Genomic DNA, 13,579 nt, shown 5'->3' with positions numbered 1-13,579 from the left:
CCGGGGACAGTGAGGAGCAGCATACTGAGACGGATGAATAGAAGCAGTAACGCTGTACCGCATCGATCAGCCTGAGCAGGCTTCAATAACACTGGATCTGCTCTTTCTGAAGCTCCAAAACAATGACTATTTTTAAAGAAAAATCACACTGAACCACTCGTTTCCCACCTTAATCTGTAGCTGTCTAAGCAAAGACCTGCTGATGTGTCATTCTTCATAGGATCCCCCAAATATGGACCTTTCATAGGAAAGCAGACTAATAAATAATTGCTGTCTAATGTTTGCATATTTTTCCCCACAATTAGAAACGCTTCCTTTTGTCGTGCAGCAGCAGGAATTATTAATATATGTTTAATATTAAGCAGCTGAAATATCTGGAGCAGCTCTGCTGTTCATTCTGTAACAGGTAACATTCTGTAACATTTTCCTTATTTCCCTTCATACACTATGTTACACTATATCAGTGTTCACTCACCCGTCCAGATCATTGGATTCAGGTGTTCCAGTCACTTCTATGTCCACAGGTGTATAAACCAAGCACCCAGGCATGCAGACTGCTTCTACCAACATCAGTGAAAGAATGGGTCGCTCTCAGGAGCTCAGTGAACTCCAGCGTGGTACCGTGATAGGATGATACCTGTGCAACAAGTCCAGTCACTACTAAATATTCCACAGTCAGCTGTTAGTGGGATTATAACAAAGTGGAAGCAATTGTGAGCGACAGCACCTCAGCCATGAAGTGGTAGGCCACTTAAAATCACAGAGTGGGGTCAGAGGATGCTGAGGGTCACAGTGCACAGAGGTCACCAACTTCTGCAGAGTCAATTGCTACAGACCTCCAAACTTCATGTGGCCTTCAGATCAGCTCAAGAACAGAGAGCTTTATGGAATGGGTTTCCGTGGCAGCTGCATCCAAGCCGTACATCACCAAGTGTAAAGTTTGGTGGAGGTGGGGGGGGGGGGGGGGGGGGGTGTGGGGGTGTTTTTCAGGAGTTGGGCTTGGCCCCTTATTGTAGTTCCAGTCAAAGGAACTCTTCATGCTTCAGCGTACCAAGACATTTGGGACAATTTGATGCTCCCAACTCTGTGGGAACAGTTTGGGGATGGCCCCTTCCTGTTCCAACATGACTGCACACCAGTGCACAAAGCAGCTCCATAAAGATGTGGATGAGCCAGTTTGGTGTGGAAGAACTTGACTGGCCTGCACAGAGTCCTGACCTCAGCCTGATAGAACACCTTTAGGATGAATTAGAGCGGAGACTGTGAGCCAGACCTTCTCTCCAACATCAGTGTCTGACCTCACAAATGTGCTTCTGGAAGAATGGTCAAAAATTCCCATAAACACTCCTAAACCTGTGGAAAGACTTCCTAGAAGAGTTGAAGCTGTTATAGCTGCAGAGGGTGGGCCCACAACATATTAGACCCTATGGATTAAAGATGGGATGTTACTCAGGTTCATAGGTGGGTGAAGGCAGACAAACAAACACTTTTGGTGGATGATCAGATCTAGTGCTCATCCACTGCTGGAATAATGAGCTCAGTGTATGAACAGCAGTCCCTGTAAGCCAAAGGCTCACAGCTGCAGACTGTTCGAAACACGCAGTGACAGCAAACATGAGTTTCCTGTCACCTCTGCATATTTTGTTGAACTTTGACCATTTATTCTAACAAGAGAAAGTTTGTGTTCAAGAACTTTTCAATTAGAATGAAATTCAACAAAATGGACTGAGAGACGAGTGAAACTGTGAGACAGCGTGTCGGCAACTCCAGACATCTGGGGACCAATTTTTCATTCAACTGAGCCAACTGACTGCAAAAAAATAAATAATTTACACATAGATAAATGTATAAAAAGGATTCGGTAACACTCGATTGTGTATGTGGAGCTGATGTTGTGTGGCTGTCTGTTCACAACCATGTAGTTATTAAATAAGTCCAAATGTCTTTGGATTCAAGAACAGAGAGACATGCCTTTAGCACCAGTTTAAGCAGCAGGAGATGGGACCCCCAAGGCCTTTGACCGCCACCTGAGAAAGAAACCAGACTGTTACAGCCCCTCTCACAGGTGGGCCACAGGAAGATGGACCCCTGTGGCTCATTCGTTTGGACCCATGGGTCACAGGCACCTGCCCTGTGCTTGACTTCTGGGGGCCCTGGTATCCTGGCAAGGTTTCTGATCTCCTGGCCCCTCAACCAGGAACAGTTTGCCTTGGGAGACCTTACCAGCAGCAAAAGCCTCTAAGTTCATAGCTGCTGGGATCACAAGGGCATGAAAACACCTCCACCACAATAAGGTGCCAATTCATGGAGGACCTTTAAGATGGGGTGAGGAGTTCGGTCATTCGGGAGGGCTCAGTGTCGAGCTGCTACTCCTCCACATCTAAAGGAGCCAACCAATGTGTTCATCTGATTAGGATGCTTCCTGGATGAGGTGCATCAGCCATGTCCATCCAGGAGGAGAGCCAGCGGCAGACCAAGGACATGCTGTTGAGATTATATCTCAGCTGGCTTGGGAACACCTCAGTGTCCCACCAGATGAGATGGAGTAGGTGGCTGAGGAGAAGGAGGTCTGGGCTTTGCTTAGACTGCTGCCAGATAAATGTCAGAAAATGGATGGATGAACATGCCTCTAATGTCTTCATTTCCTCTCTTGTATAGCTAAACAGTGTCAACATTGATTCATCTACAGGGCTTTTATTGGCATCATACAGCATGCAGCTTATCGACGTGGGAGATAAAATCGCTGTTTGCTGGGCACTAATTCAAACAATGCAATTCTACCTCAAGTCTTAGAAGAATTTCCATCCCCAGAGGTGAGTGCATAAAATAATTAGTAAATAATTTGGATCACAACACATACAAAGCAGATGCCTCATGAGTACGTTCAGGACTGAAAGTGAACAACATGATCAGTAAATGTGTTGTACACAATATTTCTGTAAGAAAAGGTGACCAAAGGTCAGCATAGATATCACGTCTTTGATTATTCTGCAAACCATCTGTCACTGCGACAGTGACACATCCACACAGTGATATTGTATAATCATAAGTACAGGTAGTTTTAATGAATTTCTAACACCTTTGGAGATTAATTAATGTTAATTAGTGATGGCCCACGGTGTCTCCATCATCTCCTCAGGATGAGCTCATTCATACTCATCCTCAAAGGTGATGCTAATAATGTTCTTATTTCTGTAAAAACAAACAGTGAGCGGCAGAGTGAAGTCAGGGAAGAAAAATGAACAGATGACTGAGCGAGGGAGTCGCACTGTAAAATTTAATTATCATAACTCTCCGCTCTGTGATGCCAAAATGCCTTTTTATCCAGCACTGCGGAGAGAACCAAACTGTAATAAAGACACAGGGCCTTAGCTCAAAGCACAGTGAAAGGAAAAATGACCAATTACTGACAGGCAATTTGTAGTGCGTTATACTCAAACAGATGTCTTATTTTTTCAAAACAGAAACAGTGTTTTTGGTTCTTTAGCACAAAGAAGAAATACAGTCAATAGCAGCTCCACAGCAGTAAGGCCAAACGCAACAACACACTGAACACAGTCTGTATAACATCCAAATAAAATCCTACAATTTCACTCACATAAACTGGAGCTCAGACTTCTTTGTTAGTCCAATGAAGCCACAGCAGCCATATTATTGGTCACACAATTGCATTAAAAATGCTCCAAAAGGCTCCAACAGCACAAACAGGTGAAGCCTAGCAGACAGCCAGCAGCTGCAGCCGCCTGTGTCGCCAACCACCTGTCGGCATTTTTAGGCCACGCCCCTAAAAATGCAAATATTAAAAAACAAAATAACCCCGTACAGTTGTTATAAAGGGGGAAATTAGCTACAGAGACCAAACCAGTTTCTGTATCTGGCTGTAAACATGTTTATTTCTGCTGGAAAGTTTTAACATGGGAGTCTATGAGGACTGACTCACTGCTGGCGCCTCTGGTGGACTGCAGAGGAACTGCAGCTTTTGGCTTCGAGCTTCATCTCTAGAGGTTGCTGCTTGGTCTAAAAACAATAAGTCATTACTGACCTTTGACCCCAGTTGAATCCTTCTTTGGTTAGCTTTAACCTAATGTTGAACAGAGATAATGGGCTGAGTAGAGCATGAATAAGAAACATTAAGAGTAAGACGGTCTTTTTCCTCTGAGAGGCCAGAGCAAGATTTGAAAAACTGTAATCAAATCTGCATATTAATGAGAAAATAACAGGCTTATTACAATGACTGACTAACACTGATGTTATTGGACTTATTCTAAAGCTTTTCAACCATATCTCTGCTAAATCTGATGCACCACAAATGAAGCACAGCAAAGCTTCATCCCAGGCAGCCTCGTCATTAAACTGCACTTTAACTGTGCAGTCTGAAACCGCTACAGCAGCCTTCAGGGTTGGAAAAAACATGTTACTTTTAAGAATTATTAATATTATATATAGAAAAGCTCCCCACCCTCACCATACTACCACACATTAACAGGTTTAAGTCCTCTTCATTATTAACAATACTGTGAGAGAAACTAATAAAAAAAAAAAGGAACCAAGTTTGATTTGATATGCATCACCAATCAGCATCAATCAGCTGGCTCACTTCAACTCTGTGAGGACAGAAATCCACAACCCTTTGGTCCAAACATTCAACTTTATCGTCCAGGCCAAGATGCAAATCACCACATGATCTGTTGGTGCTGCGTCATGCCAAAGACTTCGTCCAGACAAATAAACTATGTACACTTGTTTTATCGCAGTTGAGACAGCCAGCATCGAGTATTTTGAATTTGTTCCAGAACTGGGGGGGACAGCTGAATAAAACATCGGGTTTGGCAGGAAATCCACCATATTTTCAGCTGCTGGGCTTTTCTGTAGAGTTCATCATCAGTGAGACAGAAACACACACACACACACACACACTCTCCCATAAGCCCTGCGCTGTGTCACAGGTGTTTGCGGACCCGATCTCAGGTAGCACTCTCTTTGGTCTGTTACGCATCAGTGCGGGAGGTTAAATGAGGAGGCGGTGTGATGTTGAATCTTTATCAATTGATAATTAAACAGCTGGTGTTTGGAGATGCTTTCATCATTATTCAGCGTCTGCAGCGCATGTATAATATCTGTTTATTAATGCGGGTTGTTTACATGGTTTGATTAGAGTTGGCACATGCTCAGCTCACTTGTAAGAGAATGACAGACACTGTAACCATTTAAAAAATTTTTAAATATGCAAGTTTCTATTTGATGCTGGAAATGGAAACTGTTCACCTTCAAAGTAAAAACTGAAGCATCTTTTGAAATGTGTTCATTGCTTTTACTTTGAAGGGTAACAGTCTCCGTTTATGATTTGTGTCGTTTTCTCAAATTTGTTGGTGAGCGTTTGCAGGCAAGTTGGCATCTTCCATGCAAAGCACTGGCGACCATGACAACCTGCTAGCAACCTGCTAGCAATCAGTGCGATCATAAGGAGTTTTTCAGTGCAGCCCGCTTTACAACCAATTTCACTCAGCAACCTCCAGCAACAACTCTCCAACCAGTTGGCAAACACACATTGTTACCTAGCAACATGTGGTTGCCAGGAGGTTGCTGACTGATCTCTGGGCCCAAACCAAACCAAGACATTTTCATTGGCTCAGCTTAACCAGTGAACCTCATAATGCAGACATCACGGGGCCGAACAGTTATCTCTCAGCAGCTGGCTGATGCGTGTCGGCATCATGTATGGAGAACATTATGCGACACCTCAGAAACCTCGAAAAACCAGAAGTTAAACGTTGCTTTAAATTTCAGTGCAAATCCCAAAGTTTTCAAAGACAACAAATAATGTATGCCTAATGTTGGCTGGGATTTACTGGAATATATATATATATATATATATATATATATATATAAAGACAAATATATAAAATCTCTCCATTGGATGGCAATTTAATGAAAACACAGCTCTGTGTTTGGATCCAATAAAATGTGCATTTCTGTCGGAGAGAGTAGGGCCAAGGGCAAAAATGTAAATACCCTATTAAAAGAAAAAGGTGTTGCTCCATCAGCAGCTTGTGTTTGAGTACTTCTCTCAGTGTAAACATCCTGTAGATTTACTGAAGAGCTGGAACAAACTGATCCTTTCAGACCGTGAGGGAGGATTTTAACAAGCCTAAAGCTTTGGGGCGTAACAGGATGTGTGTTTGTCTCAAACTGTTTAATACTTGATCTACTTGATGCTCTGGTCTGGAGAATTTCTCAGTTTCATACTTGCTCCGATCTAAACTGCCAGAGCTCAGTTTAAGTCGATGTACCTGTCTCCTGTGAGAGAAAACTCAGAGGAGGTTAACAGGTGAAGCCCGATGAGGAAAAACTATCCTGGGTGTGTTGAAATTTGTAGTGCTGGCCCCAGACATCGAGTTTTGGAGGTGATATAGCTAGAAGTCTGGTGTGTTGGGACATTAAGGCTACATTTGGCCCACACTACTTGGTGTAACCTGGGTTAACTGAGCCATACGTGCCAAAATGAGCCCTGAGTGGGTCCAAATGTGTCTGCTATCTGGGAACTATTCTTGAACTCTTCTACTACTCTTCAGTGTACATACTGAAACTATACAGCTAGTTACAAACAGATTTTCACTCCTTTTCTCTTCTTTGGTACTATTTACTCCACATCATAATGTAAACATTATCAAACCATGATTCATAGTTTTAACTGAAGAAAAAGCTGGTGTCATTATTATTCTGCTCATTTAAACCAAAACACCGGTTCTGCTCATTTCCAGCTCCATATTTTCATTCTTTGGCTTGTTTACAGTAGCTTTGCAAGATTCACGGGTCAAAGTAATCCCTGTTTATATCCAACTGCCCCCCCCCCCTCACTGTCTGAACCAAGCTGCTCCCATTTTAGGCCAACTTTCTTCTCATTGGTGCCCCTAATATGGGTGGGGCTTCTGTGCTTGAGATAACCATATTAGGGATATCCTCTCTTTTTGATGTCACACAGATTTAAGTGTAGAAAAAACAATGATGAGCAGAGTGTTTCTTTCAGTCTGCAGCCTGAGCTTTTGGCCCACAGGGATTTTGGTCCACATACACTGAACCCACTGTTAGAAACTCTGGCCATTTTAATGTGAACATCCAAGCAGAATATTCTGCCTTTAAATAGACTTTAATATAGAAATGGCAGCATTAGTAAAAATTAAAGAGGTGCTGGTTAATTACAAAACCATAATTGCATCTAGAAATGTTTAATTTCTCTCATTTGTTGCTCATAAGTTGGCAAAAACTTTGAGAAATGTGTATTCTCTGCATTTGTATGACTTTCCCCACACACAGATGTCACTTGGGTGGGTCACCAACATATATTTGGAGTTTAAATTACTTCATCCTTTCCAGATAATAACCAGCTGCTGGGGTGGGGCGGGCTGTGTAGTATCTGTGTGTATGTCTGTTTCCTGGTGGTTCGGTGGGCAGGCGGTTGTGTCTCCGCCTTCATGACTGCTGCCAAGTGTACACCTGTGGCTGGTTAATCAATCGAGGCCTGGAGTATTAAGGAGTGGCTGAGCTGATGACTCACTGCCAGACTGTACAACCTCCATGGTGGTAATCCAGCTAGCTCGTCTTTTTAATTCTCATCTGCCTGTCTGTAACCTTGTTCTCTCCTGCTCATCAGTTTGCTCCTTTCAGCCAAATCGCATTACTGGAATCATAGACCTACTCAGCCACCGCCTCTGCAGCCTCCACCCACCTGCCCCACGAATCACGCCAGTCTGCACTCACCTCCTGCCACCAGACCCTGGAAACTTCCCGCCATCCCAAACACCAACAAGTTCCCCCCAAATGCCTCGCTGTCCGAGATCCACCAGTAAGCCCATTCACTCCCTTAAAAACACTTCCATAATACTGCTTTTGCCCCATTTCACGCTCTTTCTTCCTCTCCACAGATTCTCTGTGCATTGCCAGACAAATATTACGCCCTCCCACCTCCATTTTTCTCCCACTTGTTACTTTGTGCTTGTTCAAATAAACCTTGTTAATGAGAACTGGCTTATCTGCTCCTTGGGTCCAACCTGCCCGGACATCACGACACCATCTCCATGCTCTTATTTTGGAAGTTCAGCTGCTGCTAACGAGCTAGCTCCAGGTCTTCCTGTCTCGTGTTTCCCAGCGGGCAGGCTGGTGAGGTCGGTTTGTGGCGGTCCTTGATGACACTGAGCTGTGTGTGTCTCATCCTCAGGCTTGGACAGACTTCAGCTCCGTCCTCCTGAACTTGCAGCTGGTGACAGATGTTCTTGTTCTGCTCTGCAGATCCTGAGTGAGTTGGATACTCTAAACAGAACCTGCAGCAGGTGGAGAGCTGGTTCATTAGACAACAAACAAGCAATGCTGTTTGTTGCCTCCTTCTTCTCCAAGATGGAGAAGTCAAAGTTCATCCATGGGATGATGAGAGGCATGTGATCAATGCTCCATTATTTAAAGTCACGTGTTCAAAAGCCAAAATATGCCATTTTTGGCTTTTGAAAAAATTTATTCTCAAAAAAAAGTCCCAAACATGGGACTGGGGGGTTTGGGTTGCTGGTTATCAGTGAGGACTTAAGACTTCTAAGGGTTGAGCAGATGGCTTCATATTTGCACCCAGTGATATTTTTCTCTTATATCCTTACTGATGATTTTTTTCTACTAACAAGAAATAAAATCAAAAAGGATCAAATTCTGGACATCACTGAATGTCACTGCTCCAAATAATGTTTCCTTTACAGTTACAGGATTTTAGAAAATCTGCATCATGTGATCCTGGAGGACTTTTTTTGGTTTTTTTCAACACTCTCCACAGCCCACTGCACGGATCATTCACACTGGACTTTAAATGTGGAGAAGAAGGTAAGCTCATAACATCAGTTAAACTGGTCCAAACCCACACAAATTAGTTTATCCCCCCCCCCCCCCCCCCCACACACACACACACACAGTCTCTCGTACTCTTTATCGCTGTGTCTCCCTGAGCTGTTTGTTTACTCTCGCAGAGTTGCAGTACACAAAAACACACGCACACACAGACTGTTTGGTGCTCTGCGCTCCCACTCATCTCTGCAGAACAGATCCTGTTGGTTTGTTTAACTGTCGCCTCTCAGATGGGACAAAACAGCAGAAACACTCAGAGCAACGACAGAAGTAAAGACAAGTAAAGAGACATCAGCTGAGGTTGAAACAGTTTTCTTAGAAAGGCTTCTGAATGGTATGGAAATATCTGTGAGACAACCGTAATAAGTCTGCTTCACTGCTTCCTTTATTACCTCCTTTAGCAAGCCAAGCCAACTTTATTTATATAGCACTTTAAAAACAGCAAGTGCTGACCAAAGTGCTTAACATTAAAAGAGGACATATCAGACCATCCTTTATGACAGGTAAGGAGATGATGCCGTCCCACGATTCAAAGCAATCAGACCAATCCTAGAACCAAAATGATAACTGCCAAGTGGCACAGATCAGTGTTTTCCATCATCTGCCATAATGTGCTCTTAACTCTCAACAATTCAAAAACCCAGCAGCTTGTGATGAAGTTTGTTTCCTGTGTGAAGCACTTTGTTTTTTTGGCTATATTAAGATTAATCCGGAGTCACAAGCCAGTATAAACAAGGAGGGGAGCATCAGGAAGGACATCAGGCATAAAATCCTGCCCAATCAAATATGCATTTCTGAGGCTGATGATCCGCTGTGGCAAACCCCAACTGTTAAAAAAGGTCGAGCGCAGAGGTGACGACCCCACTGCAGGACGCACAATAATTCAGCAGAAACAAACTGCTGGAAATGTAAACCCAAAAAACACAGGAGGAGAGGGAAACCAGGAGATCAGGGAGGGAAGCACCGCCGGTCCTGCATCCTGCGCAGCTTCACCTACACACTCCCTGCTGTGGTCCTGGAGAAAGCAGGTGGTTTGGAGACAGGTACTTTTCATTTTTCCAGTCTTCCATGAAATGTACCATCAAGTACATCATCTCAGAGAACGTGTGAGCGAACAGCCTCATAGATTTTTATTTATCTTTATTAAGATTGTGGTCAAATCTATTTTACAAGGGAGACCCAGCCAAGGTAGAAGTCATACCAACTCAAAACATATTAATAATGCAATAAATACAACAAAAAAAACCCCACCTCTTATTTGTGTCTCCTTTACTGCATTCAATGCTTTTAAATTCAACAACAGTTCAGAGAGAAAGTTCTCAGCACATCAAAAAGCAACCGTGTGGAGGAACTGCTGCACCTGAAACTACACTGGAAGTTCCTCCAGTGTAAAAATATACCAGTGCTGTTCTTGAATAATGTCAGTTTTAATCTTTAAGATATGAGCAAAAGTGACAAATTACTGGTTTCATTGTTTAGCCAAAATAAATATAAATAATAAGAGAAACATGCTCACCCAAAGTTCCCACAGGCCAAAGCAGCAGCGCTTTATTTTACATTTAAAAAATGTTCATTTGTTCTTATGTTATTGGGGGAAATCAGATTTTCTGGCAGCTGGAAGCTGATTTTTGGCATTTCCGCTTGAAAGATGAGAATTAATTTACTTGGTTTATTTCCATTTATAAAATTAACCACATCAATCAGCTTAAGATAAGGTTTATTTGTCCCATGCACAGTTATACACAGTACAATGCACAGTGAAATACATTTTGTGCCGGCATTCAATTCTAAGTAGAATTATATATAAATAAAAAAGACTAAAAATAAGTACTTCACACTATACTGCAACTTGCAAGGAGTCTGCTATAAGGACAGTCTGTGCTTTGAACGCACCACACCCGCACATTATTTTAAAAATACTGACCAAAAAGACCAAAAATGGAAGCAAACAAACATCAGTGTGACTCAAACTCAAACTGAAAATTGACCGCTTTTACACACAAATGTTTTTCTTAGGCGAGTGCGTAAAAATGAGGTGACTGAGGTGTTAGCCCTCATTTCAGGGGACATTCACTGACCTGTTACTGCAGATGGGCTAAAAAAGCTGAAGTCATGAGGAAAAACTGAACTATTCCAGTGACATTACACTCACCTCACAGCCAGTACTGGTCTGTTTTATTTTATTTTTCTCAACAACTTTAAGCGACCTTAAATCTCCCCGCCCGCCCCGCGGACTCACGGACTCACCTGCCTCGTGGATGTTCTCCTCGCAGGAGTACCAGATGCCGGTGTGGAAGCGGCGGAAGAGGAAGCGGTCGTCCCCGGTCTCCCAGCTGTAGTGCACTTTGTTCTGATCCGTCTCGTTCACGCCGTAGTCGATGCAGTTGTGGTGCCGCTGCTTGCTGCAGTTGGGCTTGGGGACGCGCTGGGTGCCCTCGCACCAGTATGTGGTGATGAAGGCGGTGGTGGAGAAGAACAGGGCCACCAGGTTCAGACCCACCGACAGCAGCGCGCGGCATTTCCGCGTCGTCTTCATGATCTCGGAGCGAGCGACCGCGTCCCCGCAGGCGGCGAGAAAGTTCATCCAAGAAGGAGAGTGACGGTCAGAGGAGGAGGAGGAGGAGGAGAGAGAGGAGAGGCATGGCGCGACGAGGACGCACAGAGAATTACGCGCGTCTCCTCTGCCTCTTCTTTCCTCTCTGTGCCAGTTTGTCCTCAGAGCGGAGGGAAGTGACAGGAGGTCCGGACTCAAAATTTAAATCTTCCATCTACTTCAGCATCACGGCTCAGACCTTCCAGCCTCAGAGAGAAGACAGAGAGCTGCTCCACCGTCAGGGAGCAGGACGCTCACTGAGGAGACGTGATGCTGAGTGCGGAGCACCTCTCTCTCTTCTTGTCTCCCTCCCTGCTTGTGCGTCATCACTGTGACCGGACTGCTCTTACGGAGAAAAGTCACCCAGACAGCTCACACCTCAGCCACACCCACTCCTTTTTTTTTAATCACTCATTTCAGATCTTTTGGTGCATTAAATGAGCGACTTGTTGGGATGTTTGGATCCATCACAAACAGTCTAAAACCAGAAAGAAATCCATCTCACTTCAGTACAGTGCAGCAATTATGACGGCCCCGGGAGTTCTCATCCAGGCAGGTAATATGATCATTTTGTCAAATGCTACCTGCATCTCCTCTTTACACACAAGGTGTCCTTTGGCATAGTTAGAGAGCTAATGATCTCATTTTAGTGACTTTCAAAGTCCACATTAGGAGGTCGGAGACGTGCTGCAGACGATGTTTGGGACCACTGTGTTTTTGTGTGTTTGTTTTGTTTCACTTGACCTTGCTGGCTGGCAGCACATCTTTGCTAAAAAGTACCACTTTGGGGTTTGATGAGTTGTAACAGGACACGCCAGCCACACGAATGGTTTTGGCAAAATGGCACCAATTCATGCTTCAGCCATGAGAACGGCTGACAACCATGTCATCGTTAATATTAACAGCAACTGTTACTGGGCCGTTCCATAACAAAATCCATCATATATATAAAAAAAAAACCCTCAGGATGAGCTGGTGTTTTTGTACAACAACTTTAGGATGTCAAATGAAACAAAGCACAGTTTTACCTGCATGTGAGAGTTTAAGCGGCCCTTGAAGAACATAAGCATGGTGGAAATTTGATGATTTTTTTAAAAACACATTTTCCAGCATTTTGGAGCTCCCATAACTTCATAAGCACAGAATCCATATGATGTTTTAATCTCTGTTAAAAACTGCATTCAAATCAGTTTTACTCCCGTTTCACAATCTAAAGGCAAAATCTCAAATCCGTAACCAGCTCTGAGCAGCTTATTGAAACTACGATATCTCATAGTTTCAATGAACTGAACCAAATTAATATCTGTGACGCAGAGGAAGTGAAACAAGCATCAGTACTCTGGATGTTTAAAAAGCTTTAAAGGCTCATATGTGGGATAAGCTGAGATATGTAAGGTCTCCTTTTTTATCAGGCTCAGCTTCTGGACGTGAGTCCCTCTGGGTCACAATCATTTCCTAATATAGAGGTCATTTCGTGTAATAACCCTGTTGTCTAAACTCTTACAGTGTTGGTCAGCCTCTGACCAAAGATTAATCAAACTGATTACGGTGATCAGACTTTTTCTCTAGAGCCACGAAACTGGCTCGTTTCACTAATGATGAATCCTAATAACAGCACCGTCATCAGGCTGTGCTTATCTGATTTATGACCAAATACCTGCTGAGTTGTACTTCAAGGTTATTACTAATTAAAATTCAGCAAGCTGAATTGGATTATGAAGGTTTTGATTCCTTTTGTTAGTTTCTCGTTTTTGTTTGAATGCATCCTTCAGTGCTTTTTTCTGCTTTTTGGTACCTGCACGTCTGCCTCCTCCGTGTCCGCGTATAAACATCCACATAACTAGTTGTTCGGTAAATTCTTTGTATTGTCTCTGTTATATGCAGATTGGTCTCCATAGTTATTGAGCACTGTTGGCAACAGCTCACACAAAATCCAACCCTTAGACTCTCTGAGCTGAGACAGAGGAAAGAGAAATGAGCATGTATGCAGTAAAAACTTTGGATTTAAAGTGATGCTCTGAGTCTGCGGGGTGTGAAGAGAGGGCCCAAAGGAGGTGCATACCAGTGGCAGAAAAAGTACCAGCCGTAGGAGATAAACAGCCACGG

At 43.5% G+C, this 13,579-nt stretch overlaps 1 protein-coding gene across 2 annotated transcripts in view; it reads right to left on the bottom strand.

The window, feature by feature from the left end:
• The window catches only part of gsg1l (gsg1-like), a 36,682-nt gene extending 24,998 nt beyond the window's left edge, over positions 1-11,684 (bottom strand). For both annotated transcript variants that reach the window (XM_030734910.1, XM_030734911.1), the window contains exon 1: positions 11,128-11,684. In XM_030734910.1, coding sequence (XP_030590770.1) covers positions 11,128-11,464 — 337 coding nt within the window. In that variant the 5' untranslated portion in view covers positions 11,465-11,684. The remainder of the gene's footprint in view (positions 1-11,127) is intronic.
• Positions 11,685-13,579: the final 1,895 nt, after the last annotated feature.

The sequence above is a fragment of the Archocentrus centrarchus genome, chromosome 8 (genome assembly GCF_007364275.1).
Source record: "Archocentrus centrarchus isolate MPI-CPG fArcCen1 chromosome 8, fArcCen1, whole genome shotgun sequence".
NCBI classification, from domain to species: domain Eukaryota; kingdom Metazoa; phylum Chordata; class Actinopteri; order Cichliformes; family Cichlidae; genus Archocentrus; species Archocentrus centrarchus.
The sequence above is the reverse complement of the archived record's forward strand: the minus strand, read 5'-3'. Positions and strand labels throughout refer to the sequence as shown.